The following is a 16,931-nucleotide window of genomic DNA, read 5'->3' on the forward strand; positions in this document are numbered from 1 at the left end:
GGTACACACATTTTCAGGGATTGTACATACAATGTGTATGTATCTCTTGTGTGAATCAGCGAGAATATATGTTAGCTGAAATGTTCATGGATACATTTACTCTGGTTATACATACTCATTATAAAAATATGTATTAAGTTTATTGAATGATGGTAAAGATGATAACCAGGATGGTTATGATAAGGATGATACTGCTAAGAGCTGCTACTGCTACTTATAGTCATACCAACACCATATCATGTGCAGGTGCCTGGAGGTGGTGGAGTGTGGGAAATGAAGAAGATGAAGGAGCATACTTATGGCTGGTACCCTTCGGTCAGGGATATCTACCTCAGTAAAAGCCAACCTACACCTTACCGTAAGTTGTCCCATTAATCATATTACTCTATGGTACTCGGCAAATACTAGCCTACACCTGATCAGTCTCAGAAAGGGAGACCAAAAACAAAACAAAAATGACAGGTTCCGAATCAGTTGGGCCACCAGTAATGCATGGTCCATGCAGGGTAATTTGTAAAGCTCTCAAAAATTAAGTATAGGGAGGATGGGACGGCTGCAGTGATTTAGTTGAAAGGGGCAGAAAAGGAATCTACATGTACAGTGGAATCCCCCTCTTGAGACCTAAAAATAATCTGAGAAAATCAGGTCTTAAAAAGGAGGGAGTTTTAAAATGCAGGTGAATTTACAGAGGTATCACAAAGTGATATCACTATTATGTGTACATGTATTAAGATGACCTGGGGAAAAAATACTCAAAAAGGGAAGAAGTCTAAAAAATATGGGTTCCACTGTACGATTGAACAAATGGTGATGATTTTTGACTCATCTGTAATCAGTGTCCATCTGTCATGAACAAAAAACTTAATGTTGAGGTTTTCTCGGATGTTTTTGTTGCAAAAGCATTGAAACTGTGCACACTTCAAGGGATTAGCATGCTACGTTTTAAGTGAAATTGCTACGCTGTTACGCCAAGCTTAAAATTGCTATGCTCAAACAAATAATCACAAGCATGCAACAGCTCCCTCTATCTTGTGAGTCCCGATACTCATTTCTTCTTCTCACTCTGTGTAGCGGTCAGAATATGGGTAATAAATCATTATCTCTGCTAAGAAGTGGCACTGCAGAAACTCGTTATATTCCTGCTTTCTAAATAAACTTTTTAAAAATGTATAGTGTCGCGCAAGATAGCATAAATGCGGTTGTGCAGATACAGTTCAGACAATACTACACTTAAATACCATTTGCAACGCTAAAATTGCCCCAAAATTCTAAATTGATACACTTGAGACTTCACAAGCTTCCCTGTGTAGTTTTTCCAACATCATGAGTATGATTAGAACATCAGGTATGAGACTGGGAACTATTGGCGTCCCGATGTGTTAGCTTTTTTTGGGTTGTTATGTCATACATGTATTCAAAGCGATATCACTATTATGTGTATTAATATATTCAATATACAAGAAAATTATAGTTTTGTGACTCAAACACAACCACAAGATACATTTTTGTGAAGAGATACTGAAGTACTGTTACATATACTAGCTGTATTATGAGTCTTTGTGACTCAAACACAACCACAAGATACATTTTTGTGAAGAGATACTGAAGTACTGTTACATATACTAGCTGTATTATGAGTCTTTGTGTCTGCTGCTTGGTTCATGAACCAAACAAATTACAAAAGGCATCAGTTGCTTAGTTGACTGACACTGACAGATTGAAATATGGACAATAAAAAAAATTTAAATCAATTTATTGTAATGATGCTTGCTGTGGTAGGTTTGTACCATCCACAGTCTGAGTCATATAAATACCCAATTATGTTTGTGTGCAGATCTAGAATGCCTGTACAAGTTCAGAGAATCAGGTTACCACAACCCTATTGTGGAACCCCCAGAACCAGCCTTTGTTATTCGTGGAATAACCTCTACCCCTACTCCTCCGCCCTCGCGTCCCGTTACATCCAATGGCATAGCCAGGTGTGGCTCGCGCCCTGGCACTCACAGACCGAAGAGTGTACCAGTGCCCAAGTTCAGGCCCGTGCCCAAGATGAACATCCCCACTCCAATGCAGGCCTGGGGCAAGCAGACCCTGGCCGAGACACCATGGGGTTTGCTCACGCCTGCCTCCACCCCTCAACTGCAACCTAACTCTGCACAGCTCCCCACTAAGGGTCAAGGAGACATTAAGGTATGAGACTTTTTAGTCATATCAACGATAGTTTATGACTGAATAAAACCCCATTTCTAACCCATTCTGATAATCATCGGTCCACGCTCTCGCTCAGTGTCTCTCTGATAGGATGAATCTTTACTACGCGGAGTAAAGGAGCTAAAAGCCGAAATCTATCAAAACAAGAATACAGAGTTATCTCCCACATGTTTTTCGCTAATGTTTCTGAAAAAAGACGAAAATGATTGCAGAATGGCCGATTCTTCCATCTCTCGACGAACAGATTCTCCAATGAGAGACTCAACCATTTCACCAAGCTGTTAATGTTCCACCAACTTTGCCTACAGCCGTATAATTATGGCTGGACTCGGTCTTTTCATTGTCACAAAAGACACATCTACTTTTAACCAGTCAGTGTCCGCTCTGTAGCCATTTTGTTATGATCACGTGACAAAGTTGATTATCACGTGACACTTTTGACATCTTTAGAGTTGTTTGCACAGTAAATACATCCGCGAAAGATAGCTCGCTTGAAACTGTCTTACATATCAATTCCTTTGTAATTTAAAAATTACACAACACCATGAAAAATCATTATCGACGATCGCGAATCTGCTTATATCAATAACACATTACGAAAAGCTCTAGATATGTATAAAAAAAATATTGATTTTTTTCTCGAGAGAAAGAAAACAAAGGCATCCTGTCAGGGATAAATGAGACCCGAAGGGAAGGAACTAATTTTACTTGAGTTCAGGATGATTTCTAACCATCCTTGCCGACGTAACTGACTGCCCCCCCCCCCCCCCCCTTTCTTTCTGTGCCACCACTCATACGCCTGTCTGATCAGTGTTGAGATCCATTTAGAAAGAGTTACCTTAGATATGTCTTTATGCCTAGCCGTGTTCAGAAAAGCAGCTTCTGCTGATTAGCTCTGATAGGCTCCGTGCGAGACAGATAACTGGTAAGAGCCCGAACTGGGCAGTTAGACATATCAGGGTCCCCTGGAGCCAGAATTTTGTTAAGAGGAAGAATTCTGATTATGGGGGAAATTTGATCAGGCTTCTGGTTTTTGGCTAGAAATTCCGGCCTAAAACGTAAAGTGATAGAACCATCTTTTTCAAAAGCTATGTCTCTAGATGAGCCTGAGAGAGCGTGAATTTCGCTACCTCTCCTTGCGGTGGCCAAAAGAACGAGCAAAAGTGTCTTACGAGTAAGATTAGCTAGACTAGCTGATTGCAATGGTTCAAAATCTTGCGATCTTAAGAATTCCAGAACAAGGAAGAGATCCCATGCAGGAACTGGGGCTGTAATTCTAGCAAAACCTATTGATGCACCTTTTAGGACACTAGCAATAACGCCGCTGAGATTAATGTTGTGACCTAACTGCCTCAACGTAGCCGAAATAGCAGAACGCCTGACTCTAAGAGACGAGTGGGAGCTGCCCTGAGCTGCTAACCATGACAAGTGGTTAGCTACCTGCATAGAACGTGGGGATACAGAATTGACCTGATTCTCTGCACACCATTTAACCCAAGCCGTCCAATCTGAAGCGTACACTGAGCTCGTAGAATTCCTGTGCGCTTTACGAACCAAATCAAGTGTCCTTTCCGAGGCACCCGACCGGAGCAGGGATCTTCTCACAGTCTCCATGCGTGAAGGAGCAGGGACTGTGGGTTCTCGTGCTGAATGCCGGTGCGTGGTTGCAGTAATTCTCCCTTTTCCAGGTTTAGAGGAATGGGAGGACCTTCTGCTAAGCGGAGGAGATCCGGAAACCAGTGCTGACTCGTCCACATCGGCGCGACCAGAACCAGGGATGGTTGCTCCAATTCTGCTTTCCTCAGCACTTTTCCAAGAAGTTGGAATGGTGGGAAAGCATAAGCCGTGAGTCCTGTCCAGTCGACTTCCAGTGTATTCACTTTCCAGGCTTCCGGGTCCGGAAACGGGGATATGAACACTGGTAATCTCCTTGAAAACCGTGTTGCGAAAAGATCGACCATTGGTTTGTCCACCTGAACCCATAGCCGCTGGAGAGCGTGGTGGGTGATCGTCCACTCCGTATGGAGTACTTTCGAGGATCGACTGAGAGAGTCTGCCAAAACATTCAGTTTCCCCAGCAGATGTTTTGCTGACAACCTTATCTGATGCTGGTGACACCACTTCAGAATTTGGCATGCCTTGAGAGACGGAGTGTGAGAGCGAGAACCGCCCTGTCTGTTGTTGTAGGCTGCAACTGTAGTATTGTCTGTATGAAGACGAACATGCTTGCTTGCCTGCCACCAGTGATAGAAAGCTCTGAAGACCGTGGGCTACAGCCTCTAACTCGAGAACATTGATGTGTGAGAGGGCTTGGCCTGTTGTCCACGTGCCTGAGGCTGTGTGGTGAGAGAGATGAGCACCCCAGTCTGACAGGGAAGCGACTGTGAACAAATCCTCCTCTGGTGGAGGGGGAGTGATGAGGACTCCCTGTGAGACCCATGGTTTTAGCCACTGAGCTGTGGTCTGCTGAAACCAGCTTTCTAGCTGAACCGAGACCTGCCATCCCTGGGAGGAGGGGTTCCAAACCGAACTCAAAGCTGCCTGAAATGGCCTCTTGTGCACTCTCCCCAGAGGGACAAGTGTGGCCATGGATTCCATTTGACCAAGCACTGATGCCAGCTCCTTGACCGGAGCTTGCTTCTGTGACGCTAACGATTTCACTAGATTTTGCAGTTTGTCTATCCTCCTCTGTGAGGGGCGGACTTGACCAATCTACCGTATTGAACCTCATTCCCAGGTACGTGAACGACTGGGATGGCGTAAGTTCCGACTTGGCTTGATTTACCGAGAAACCCAACTCGTGAGCCTGACACAGGATGAGCCGCATATGGGCACTGCATGCTTCCCGATCCTGATTGAGGATAAGCCAGTTGTCGAGATAAGCCCTGAGTCGTACGCCCTGCTGCCTGACTAGGGCGCACAGCTGGCGTACCACCATCGTGAAAATCCAAGGAGCCAAAGATAGGCCGAAGGGAAGGGCCTTGAATTGGAATACTCTCTCTCCCCACCGAAATCTCAGCCATTTCCGGTCTTATGGATGCATGAGGATGTGAAAGTATGCGTCTGTCAGATCGATCGACGTCACCCAGTCTCCCGGCCTGAGTGCGTCTCTGACTGACGCTGGCGTCTCCATTGTGAACTTGATTTGTCTCAGAAATCTGTTCAGAGGAGACAAGTCTAAAACAGGGCGCCAGCCCCCTGAAGCCTTCGGTACCAAGAACATTCTCCCGTAGAATCCTGGGGAGTTGTGGTCCGTTACTTCGTCTATCGCTTCCTTCTGAAGTAGAGACAAGATTTCTGCTTGTATCGCCATCTTTGCCTCCAGTTTGACGGGAAACTTGAACTCCGGAGGAACTCTGGTTAAGGGAGCCTTTCCCTCCTTCCAGAGTAGCCTGAACCCCGAACGCACTATACCCACTATCCACTGACTGTTTACCTTTAGCAACCAATGTGTAAGGGCCCGAGACAGGCCGCCTGCCACCAAAGGCGTGGTGGGTGCGTGAGTTAGTGGTTCGGGGACGCATCATTGGGGGTGTGCTTTCCGTCCAGACCCCCTTGAATTGCCGAAAGACGGCTTCTTCTTGGGGTAAGGCGCGCCTCTTCCCCGTCCCCTCGAAGAAGGGCTGGCTTGTGTTGACCTGCCCCTATTCGCCGAAGAGGCGGAAGGTTTAGGCGGTCCATAGCTCTTGCTCTGCTGCTCAGGGAAACCGTGTTGAGCTAACTTGGCAATCGCTAAGTCCCGATTGTCCTGTGTTTCCTTCTGGAGGGCGTCGAGAGACGGCTGTCCTAGCAAGGAACCCTCAGTGAAAGGCGAACACTTAAGAACCTCCAGCGTGGCTTTATCTTGAATTCTAGAACCAGCCTACGGGCGTAGTGGCGTGGTGGTAAGACGTCGGCCTCCTAATCGGGAGGTCGTGAGTTCGAATCCCGGTCGCTGCCGCCTGGTGGGTTAAGAGTGGAGATTTTTCCGATCTCCCAGGTCAACTTATGTGCAGACCTGCTAGTGACTTAACCCCCTTCGTGTGTACACGCAAGCACAAGACCAAGTGCGCACGGAAAAGATCCTGTAATCCATGTCGGAGTTCGGTGGGTTATGGAAACATGAAAATACCCAGCATGCCTACTCAACGAAAGCGGAGTGAAGCTGACTATGCTCTCAGAGTATTGTGTGGGGAACCCAAAATAATGGGCAAACGAGCTCACACGTAACCAGAAAATTCTGGAACGCTGAAGAAGAAGAAGTAGAACCAGCCAGAAACGCGGACCTGCGCGTATGCACTGCATGTGCGTAAAGCTGAGCAGAAAGACGCATTTGCTCTGCTGAGACTTTAGCCGAAGTAGCGAGCAGAGTAGTCACGTCCTTTACACTCGCGTCACTCCGAAATTCAAACGGATCTAGTGACGTGGCGATAGAACGGGAGAGAGACCCGAGCAGCGTCTCCGACAGAGACGCTAACTCCAAGTTGAATCTCCCTGTTTCCTCCAAACCCAAGAGAGAGGCTTCTGTATAAGGAACAGATCTGTCTCTGCTATAGCCGTCTTCTCTGAGCGTCGCCAACTCCGGTGTTACCGGGAGCGTCGCGCGTGGTAAAGAGTAGGAGTCTATGAGATTGCGTGGGGTAGCGTTCAACGTCAACCTTCGTCCCGCCTGCTGTGAGAGGCTCGATGTGCGTCAGATAGCCAAGGCTTGGCCGAGTCTGGTGCCTGACCATGCTCTGCTAGAAGAGGCACTGAATCAGACGACGCATACCCGTGCACCGAACGCTTAGCCAGGATCAAAGACATCTCATAAGCCACTGAAGGAGATTCACGAAACTTAAAAGTTTGTGTCTCTTCCTGTGGTGAGTGGAAATCTCCAACAGCTGAAGGTGGTGGTGCCGTAGCATTTGCTGCTGACACCACTCCTTCCTCAAAATACCTTGAGGCTACCTGAGCTGCCATTGCTACCGCTTGGTGTAGCTTAGCTGGTAACCGGAAACTGGTATCATCATCCACAGCGGAATCCCCATATTCCGATTCTCCTTCCGGAAGTTCGCCACCACATTAACTTGCATCGTCATAGGCGGTATCCCCCGGAAGTGAGGGTGCTTGTGAGGTATAATCACCACTAGCATCCGCCCTTGAGAATACTTCCTGCCCCCCGGGCGGAAGTGTGGAACGCTGTGCCGATACTGGATCCTGAACAGGCCAGACCGACGATTGCGTGTCTTCCGTTCTAAGCGCAGGCATCGGAAGGGAGACTCCCCAACCAGCTACCTGTCTATTGACGGCTTCCTGCTCCCGTGGCGGAAGTTGAGACCGTTGTGCCGTCGCTGATACTCCATACGGGCCAGGCATGCACTTCGTATCTCCCGTACTAAGAGCAAGCACCGGAAGGGTGACTCCCTAACCGGATGCCTGTCAATTGACGGCTTCCTGCCCGACGCCGGGCGGAAGTTGGGAACTACGTTGTGCCGTCGCTGGAACCTTAACGGGCCAGGCATGCACTTGCGTAATTCCCTGTGGGACAGTTACGGTACCTTTAGTGATGCTGTCGATCCCGGCAGAAGATGCACGGTGAGAAGACGCACTTCCATCTTGTTCAGCGTGAACATCGGCGATCGTACTGTAATTTCTCTTTTAGAGATTAATAAAGTTATTGTATTGTATTGTATTGTATTGTAACCGTGGCTGACGGGGTTGCCTTAACCCTCGCTCGCGCGCTTGCTTCTTCCGCTCCCGAATGGAGAGAGAGCAACTGCGCACTCGCCGACTTTAACTCCGCTGAAAACATGCAACGCATTTGATCGCTAAAGGAAGCAAACATGGCGGACAAATCGTCCTTCTCCGTCACTGTGCTAGGCTTAACCGGCGCCCTCTTGCACTCTTGCTTCAATGCCGGCATTACAGGACTCTTAGGGTCATCAATTTCTACTGAAAACGAACTCTTAGAAACTGGTTCAAACACACTAACTGTGGTTTTCGAAACCTTTGCTTTCTTCGCCGCCTTCTTAGCGCTAGATTTCTTCTTCCCACTGTCTGCCATACTGGCGAAAGTCTTGAACGTCAAAACGTAAACAAAGACTAACTTGTGGCAAACGAAAGTAACAAAACAAGAAAAACTGGAAAAATCTCACCCAATCTCAGCCAAAAAGCTAAGGTACAGACGTGTGACCAGGGTTGGTACTGCCAAGAAGAAGTGGGCTAAAGAATAGCCCGAGCGTAAACCAAAACACGTCTTTCTTTCTTTCTTTATTTGGTGTTTAACGTCGTTTTCAACCACGAAGGTTATATCGCGACGAGGAAAGGGGGGAGATGGGATAGAGCCACTTGTCAATTGTTTCTTGTTCACAAAAGCACCAATCAAAAATTTGCTCCAGGGGCTTGCAACGTAGTACAATGTATTACCTTACTGGGAGAATGCAAGTTTCCAGTACAAAGGACTTAACATTTCTTACATACTGCTTGACCAAAATCTTTACAAAAATTGACTACATGTATATTCTATACAAGAAACACTTAACAAGAGTAAAAAGAGAAACAGAATCCGTTAGTCGCCTCTTACAACATGCTGGGGAGCATCGGGTAAATTCTTCCCCCTAACCCGCGGGGGAACCAAAACACGTCCTCAACCAACGTCGCTGAAGAGTAGAATGAATACAATATGGCGGCGAGAGCACGCGTGCGCAGAGCATGCTGGGAGGTAACCTTGTCCTGACGTTGTCATGTGACCGTCAAGGCTGTTCTATTTTTAGGGTTACTTTCCCCCTTACCAGGGTGAGCGTAGTTTTCAGCGTCCTAGCACTAAACTGAAGTAAATTGCTATATGTGAATTGGGATAAGATATGTAATTTAATGAAGAGTTCCAATAGACACACTACTACACGAACCACTGAATGTCTTCCTAAAGGACTTGAGAAATATTTTTATCAGATGTTATGACTGTCTGCACGGAGGCATGGTTGACAAGTCAACGTTGTGGCCTGCATTCAAAAGCTCATCACCACATCTCTCTTTGAGCTACTGATACCGGACGTCATCGACACTGGTGAAACGATGTTTGCCGTACAGAAGACATGTGAAAGCATTGAGGTCATCCTTGACTTCTTCGGTTGTGCCATGTATCCCCAAGGCTAGCGAGCGCTTCCATGAATGTTGGATTCTGCAGATTCACAGTCATAACATCTGATAACAATATTTCTCAAGTCTTTTAGGAAGACATTCAGTGGTTCGTGTAGTAGTGTGTCTATTGGAACCCGTCCACTTTTTGCCATTGGTATCGTGCAATCATGGTGGAAGGAGTACTGGAGAGGAGGGATGTTCTTTATATGTTTTTATTTACATCAAAAGGAAATAATCACAGACAACGTGGAAATATTCGAGTCTACCGTGGATGTTTGTTTTTGTTTTGATTGTCTGTTCCTTTTCACAATGTTACTGCTTGGTTATGTATTAGTGTTACTGCTTTCCTCCATATATATTCTTCATTGAAGTAGCATCTGGGAATATTACCTGATATCATCGTCTTGTTTCATGTTGAATCACATGCTAATTTGCATTTCAAATTTAGTGTCTGAAAGTCAACAATGTAGATCTATGTCGAACTAGAAGTGAGCATGAACGATTCAGATAAGCTAGATGACTGGACCCGTCTCAAACGGCCATTTGCCACTGAACGCCATTTCAGGATGAACAGCATGACGCTTTTAGGTATGGAAGATGTTAAATGTTATTATTATTATGCTATATTATTTTCGCATTCGCATTCTCACAGGAAATGTCCAACCAATTACTTTTATTTTTAACACGTCTAAAATGTTATGCCTTAGATTTGCTATATTGATGACAAAGAAGAATTTATGAACGGCACTTTGTGTTTCTTTTCTATTTATTTACTCGTTGCCTGCCCTCTCTCTCTCTCTCTCTCTCTCTCTCTCTCTCTCTCGCACGGTTGATCATGCTATCATGTCGATATTGTATTAAACATCGTCTTAATAACAGTATTACAATGTATGCATTTGATAAATTCAACGCGATTCAGCACTTACCAACAATCACATACACAAACACACACACACCAACACTGACCACCCACCCACATTTGAAAGGTTCAAATACACTCTTATGGTAATAGGAAAACCAAAATGAATTTTCAAAGCATTTATTTTGCATCAAAGCCCAAATGTGGGTAGGGGAGATAAACCCGCGATAGTGGACGTCAGAATAATCCTATGGCTATGGTAATGTGAGATAGCTCAAAAGAACGGCAAGAAATTCTTCTTTCAAACTACATTGTACAGTAGAATCCGCTTAATAAGTCCACGTATAATAAAGCCACCCGCTAGTTTTAAGGCCAATTTCTGGCTGCACGCCGGATTTTCACCTATGTTTGTTTGTTTATTTGTTGCTTAACGTCCAGCCGACTACACAGAGCCATATCAGGACGAGGAAGGGGGGGATGAAGGGGGCCACTTGTCAAGCGATTCCTGTTTACAAATGCACTAACCCATTACTTGTGTCCCAGCAGGCTTTAGTAAAACTAAATTAATACCTACTGGAAGATTACCAGTTTCCAGTATGTTAAAATAGGCTTAACCTATCTACTGCTGGACTTACATCAGAACACTAACAGATTAAACTATACATGAATCGCGAGACAAGCGGCAAGAGAAGAGATTTTTGGAAAAAATACAGGTGAATGAGCAAGAAGGCAGAAAAAAGAAAAGAATTCATGAAGAAAAAGAGAGCATGACAGGAAAGAGGAACCAAAAATCTACCTAACAGCAAACTAGAAAGCTCCTGCGGTTCCAAAAACAGGAGGGGCCTTTAATTTCATAACCGCAGTGCCCCACTGCGGGATTCACCTATGTTTTATGCTTAAAAAAAACCCGCTCTATAAGGCCACCAACCCGCTTAATAAAGTCACTTTTGGGCTCGCGTTGGATGTGAAAAGCAATAACAGTGAGTCTGTAATCGCTGTCTGATCACTCACAGCTAATCCATGAATGGTTTTCAAAACAACCTGAGACGTTTTGGCCAGCCTCTTGTGAGTTTGAAATCACGTTAATCACGTTAAGTGCAAGTCAGTGGTCGTAAACAACTTCAAACAGAAGTTTTTGTTCATGTGAGTGAATGTTCATGATCGCATTTCTGTCACTGCCAACAATTCTTGGATAGAAAGGGGTTTAGTTTGAAATCCGGACACAAGCAACCATGGCCACCAAACGCAAGAGGACAGACATGACAACTGTGGTGTTTTTTCGCTTTATTTGCTCTGTTTGCCTGAGATCCTTTTAATAAGTCCACCCGCATAATAAAGCCACTTTTGTCCTGCACGGAGGTGGCCTTATTAAGCGGATTCTACTGTATTTTGCTTCCAATAAACTGCACAATTGTTGAGAGAGAAAGTGTATTGACAATATTTCAGCAAATTGACAGTTGACTCCGTTTGAGAGATGGGTCATCATTGGTGCCCTAATGACCTATTATGTTTATCAAGTTATATGATTCAAATGAAGGATAGTATTACTACACAGAGAACGTAAAAGTATACACATTTAATTATTTATACATGTACACGCTACGCGTGCAGAAATCGCCACAGAAGAATGCATTTTGCGTCAAAGCCAAATCCGGGGTAGGGGAGATAAACCCGCCATAGTGTACGTCAGAATAATCTTGTGGTAACGTGGGATAGCTCAAAAGAACGGCTTTAAAGTCTACTTTTGAACTGCATTGTACTTTATTTCCAGTATGTTGCACCATTTTCCACAGAAAAACTTTATTGAATATATTTCAGCAAATCGACAGTTCGAGATATGGTGGGTGCACGCGTGCCTTCACTGTGGTCACAGTATTGCGGTTATTGTCGTTCTGATTGTTGTATATCGTGCAGAAATCAGTGTTGTCAACATACACGAAAAGAACGATATTTTAGCTTAAGAAATAACGCCACAGTTGATCACCAAAGTTCATTAAAGTTTACGGACCGACCAAAAGCTTGTACAGTATGGGGGTACCCTTCCAAATTAAGGTAGAAAACATAGCAGTCCGCAAAATATTTCTTGGTAACGTCAATTTTCGTGTTCTATACACCCTAAGGGTCCACAAAATCACTTTGAATTTTTTAACAGGGGGGGGGGGGGGGGGGGGTGAAACACTTCTGGACTCAGCTCATGGACAAAGTCACTCAGTGATTCGGCATTGGCCATTGCCCGGATCACTGAATTCGTCCGCGAACCAAGCAACGTGTCACTGGTCCCGAGGCTAGACTGAAGCAGCGTTAGTTAAAACAAAATGCAGTAAATAAACACTGAATATGGAAACAAACAAACAAGCCGCGTGAAGCGATATAAAAACATTTAGTCAAGATCAACACCACAAACCAGTCATCACAGAGACTTGTAACCTTTAGATAGTCTCGGCTAACCAAAGACCGTCTGAGCACATTTGTGGAGTAAACATAATATATCTATATATTTTTGAATTCAGGAGAAGATGAAGAATACAATGCAATCATTTTTTAATCTGTGTCTGCAAATTCGATTTTAATGACAACTTTAATGAGCAAACTAATTAACTCATTTTTAAGCTTCCAAGCTGAAATGCAATCCTATAGTCCGGACGTCGTCGAAGATTGCTTGACAAAAATTTAAATCAATTTGGTTGAAAAATGAGGGCGTGACAGTGCGGCCTCAACTTTCACTAAACGCCGAATATGACGTCATCAAAGATATTTATCGAAAAATCGTCTGGGGATATCATACCCAGGAACTCTGATGTTAAGTTTCATGAAGATCAGTCCAGTAGTTTTCTCTGAATCGCTGCACAGGCACACACACATACACCACACCCTCGTCTCGATTCCCCGTCTATGTTAAAACAAGTCTTGACTAAATGTAAAAACAACAAACATGTTTTATTTATGGCAAAAGATAAATTCTCTTTGCATCGAGATACTTCGACAGAATCTCGCTGCACCTGCTTCGGAACGAACGACGCATCTCTCGCGGTTAGTCGCTCATCAGTGACCGCGCTGTTGCCGAAATACACGTCTTTCTGAATCCAACACTGATCTTTATCAATCTTTCTCCACAGTTCTTTGAATTGAACAGCGATTAGAAAGCAGGGGTTAAAGTTTAGGAACAAAGTTGCGCGTTATAGTCCCGAAAGTACGGTATCTGTAGTTCGAATTTCGGGTCACTACAATTTGTTCAAAATCTGACAAATTCATCACCCATACCTGCCAACCCTTGTAAAGCCCCAAGAGTAGCAATTTAGAATTGTTTTGAATTTTCAGCGTAGCAAATGGTGTTTGAGAGTAGCACTTTCTAAAATGTATTCCAACATAGATCTGCATTTTTGCCTTCTTGCACAAGAATAGACATTTTTAATAAAGTTTCAGGAGAATGCAGGAACATAAAATGGCGTTTAGAGAGTATCTGCAGGACCACCTTTCAGTGTAGACTATGTTTTATGACCCATTTTGTGACAGCCACACGGAGTGGAAGAAAGAGGGAACTGTTGCATGCTTGTCATTAGTTGTTTAAGCGTAGCAACCCTTTGCTTGGCGTAGCAAATGCTCTTAAAATGTAGCATGCTACGCCGAAAGCGTAGCAGTTGTCAGCTCTGATATTCACCTAATAGTTGTCATGTGTTGTGACATTCCAACTGATGCAGGTGTCGATCGCGTGAGCGATAAAAAACAGGAGGTTCAATTGCATCAATTTTGAGGGCTACCATGACAAAAAGAGCTGTATTTCAGCAATGACCTAGCTGGTAGATTGCTTTGAAATGTTCAGCATATTATGCCTTCAAACTAGACGTACTTTGAGTAACATTTTGGATAATGTTACAGATTGTTTGTTTGTTTGTTTGTTTGTTTATTTGTTGCTTAACGTCCAGCTGACTACGCAGAGCCATATCAGGACGAGGAAGGGGGGGATGAAGGGGGCCACTTGTCAAGCGATTCCTGTTTACAAATGCACTAACCCATTACTTGTGTCCCAGCAGGCTTTAGTAAAACTAAATTAATACCTACTGGAAGATTACCAGTTTCCAGTATGTTAAAATAGGCTTAACCTATCTACTGCTGGACTTACATCAGAACACTAACAGATTAAACTATACATGAATCGCGAGACAAGCGGCAAGAGAAGAGATTTTTGGAAAAAATACAGGTGAATGAGCAAGAAGGCAGAAAAAAGAAAAGAATTCATGAAGAAAAAGAGAGCATGACAGGAAAGAGGAACCAAAAATCTACCTAACAGCAAACTAGAAAGCTCCTGCGGTTCCAAAAACAGGAGGGGCCTTTAATTTCATAACCGCAGTGCCCCACTGCGGGAAATGTTACAGATATCTCTTCAGATGTAATACAATGTTCCGGAAAGATTTGTAAAACGCATCATGGGAATCGCTCAGTTACATCCAAAAAATTCATAACTACGCATGCCTGCAAGTGAATGATTGATACAAGTACTGCCGAAGATTCATTTTTGTATTACCACTGGCGTAATCTTTCTAGCCATGTAAACATATGAGAAAAATCCATGTAAAAGAACTCTTAAATCAAAAAGTTGTGCCAGATAGTCAAGTGGACGGCCTTAAGTTTACATTATAAAGTGGTACAAAAGGTTTATGGCACATTGCAGATACATTTACAGTGTCTGTCTAAATGTCACAGTTGCAATGATATTCATCACTACCCTTTGCCAGAGGCACGGTATTTAACAGACCCTCAGTGGCATATTCCCCAATGACTTTGTCAAAATCATGTGTATTTTGTGTGCAGACTGAAAGCAAGATCCAGGTCGAGTGGCCCAAACAGCATGCTGTTGGCAAGTATGACAAACCTTATGTGATAACAGCCACTGGCCAAACTGCTGCTGAGGAAGTATTTGGCACACCTCTACCACCGTGTGAGCAAGGTACAGGGGGGGACTCAGGTTATGTGTTCATCCCCACTGGAGATGGAGGAGTGGAGGTGCACTCCCCACCACCTGTGTACTGGCCAGAGCCCCATCCTCGACCTCCCACCCCTCAGCACTATGCCTCATCCAAGGCTTCTCTCTGCAGCTCAGAAGGCATCGCCGACCGCAAAAAGCTGCAGGAAGAGTACCGCCAGCAGGTCCTTAAACAGCAAGAAGAGAAGAAGAAGCTGGTAGAACGTCAGCAGCGCTTTGAGAAACTGCTGAGGCAACAGCAGCAACGGCAGCCGCGGCCACCCAGCTCAGCCAGCGGCAGGTCAGAGGCCAGCACTTTTCGGCGGGAGCGTGTGAAGAGTGCCACAACTCACCGCACCAAACCTGGCATTCCTCAACGTCCTGTCTTCTCCGCCAGACCTGCCTCTGACACTGTCATCTGCGCCCAGGGCGTACACCACAAGGGCAAGAGCCCTGCCCTGCATCACAGCGCTCTCTGCCAGCAGGACCTCATGCATCTTGGCAAGACCATCACAGAACTAGAGCTACACAGGATGCAGGAGGAGCAGCAGGAGGAGGCGTTGCGCCCACAGCAGCCCATGAACCCCCTATCACTCAGCCCTAGCCTTGAGGACTTGATGATTGCAGATGACCGCTCCCCCAGCCCTGACAACCAGGAGGCAGTGGACAAGTATGGTTGGCGGGCCCAGGTGCATGGTGACCCTCACAACATTAAGTGAGTCACTGTTGCTTCACCTTCCTCCCACTTCTTTGTGTCTAACCAAGTTGTATAATCCTGTTTTTATGCAGAAGGAAGGTAGTATTTCCTATGTGCAATAATTGCTCTCGCTCCTCATACTACAGTCCTAAATCTGTCTATGTGATGGTTTAATCAGTCATTTTTGTGTGGAGAGCATACTCAACCAATTGACAAGCACATGCTTTTGAACATTATTGTTTCATAGTTCTCTCTGTGCACTACAACTGTTATTCTACTATAAGTACACAAGGCTTCACATTTACAGGTAACGCCTGTTGCTGGAAACTAAAGCTCAAGTTTAAAGATATGTTCTTTGCAGGAAGACAACTAAGCGGCTACCCTACACAGTAAAGTGTGCAGAACCATCAGTAGCTCCGGAGCCACCCAAGGTACACATGGAATGCAGAGAGACCTTCTTCTACAACACCATCCCGCGTCGCAAGGCCAACTTTGACGTGCACCAGGAATGGCTCTCTGAGACTCTGCATGCCAAGCGCATTGAGCTGCAGAAACGTGAAGGGGTGAACTACAGATACAAGACGTTTAGCTTTGCCTACTGAATGCTGTTTACGCATGAAGACACTTTCATAACAAATAACGCATGAACTTTATACACAAACACGCTATCTTCTTCACGGTGTTAGGAAAAAACCTTAAAATGTTTCTTTGTAAGATAAATTGTCTCTGAATTGGTAGCAGATGTTAGGTTAAAAAATACCAAAAGGCCACAGCTTAGCTAATGCCTTGCATAATATAATACAACTCTATTCTGTTTTGGAACTCTCTACCCTGTATGTGCTTTATGGTCTATTTGTCAATGGTATCTTTGTGTGTGCGCGTGCGTGCGTGTGTGTGTGTGTGTGTGTGTGTGTGTGTGTGTGTGTGTGCGTGTGTGTGTACTTTTAACATTGTACGCTAAGTTTTTGCTTAGTGCTTGGGTTCTTGGTGTTATGTCTCAGTTAAATGTATGCTTTGTTTGCTTGTTGATTTGTGCTAGTTTATTCTATAATGAATTTGTAAAGCGCCTGGAGCCAATTGATGGGACTCGCGCTATAGAAAAG

General features: G+C 44.7%; 1 protein-coding gene across 2 annotated transcripts in view; it reads left to right on the forward strand.

The window, feature by feature from the left end:
* The window catches only part of LOC138977053 (uncharacterized), a 58,747-nt gene extending 42,042 nt beyond the window's left edge, over positions 1-16,705 (forward strand). Inside the window, exons 2-5 of one of the 2 annotated variants that reach the window (XM_070349963.1) lie at positions 247-358; positions 1,835-2,190; positions 14,981-15,846; positions 16,190-16,705. In XM_070349963.1, coding sequence (XP_070206064.1) covers positions 274-358; positions 1,835-2,190; positions 14,981-15,846; positions 16,190-16,430 — 1,548 coding nt within the window. In that variant the 5' untranslated portion in view covers positions 247-273 and the 3' untranslated portion in view covers positions 16,431-16,705. Of the gene's footprint in view, positions 1-143; positions 359-1,834; positions 2,191-14,980; positions 15,847-16,189 lie in introns of those variants that run through there. The other variant, XM_070349964.1, reaches the window with a different exon arrangement.
* Positions 16,706-16,931: the final 226 nt, after the last annotated feature.

The sequence above is a fragment of the Littorina saxatilis genome, linkage group LG9 (assembly GCF_037325665.1).
Source record: "Littorina saxatilis isolate snail1 linkage group LG9, US_GU_Lsax_2.0, whole genome shotgun sequence".
Taxonomy (NCBI): domain Eukaryota; kingdom Metazoa; phylum Mollusca; class Gastropoda; order Littorinimorpha; family Littorinidae; genus Littorina; species Littorina saxatilis.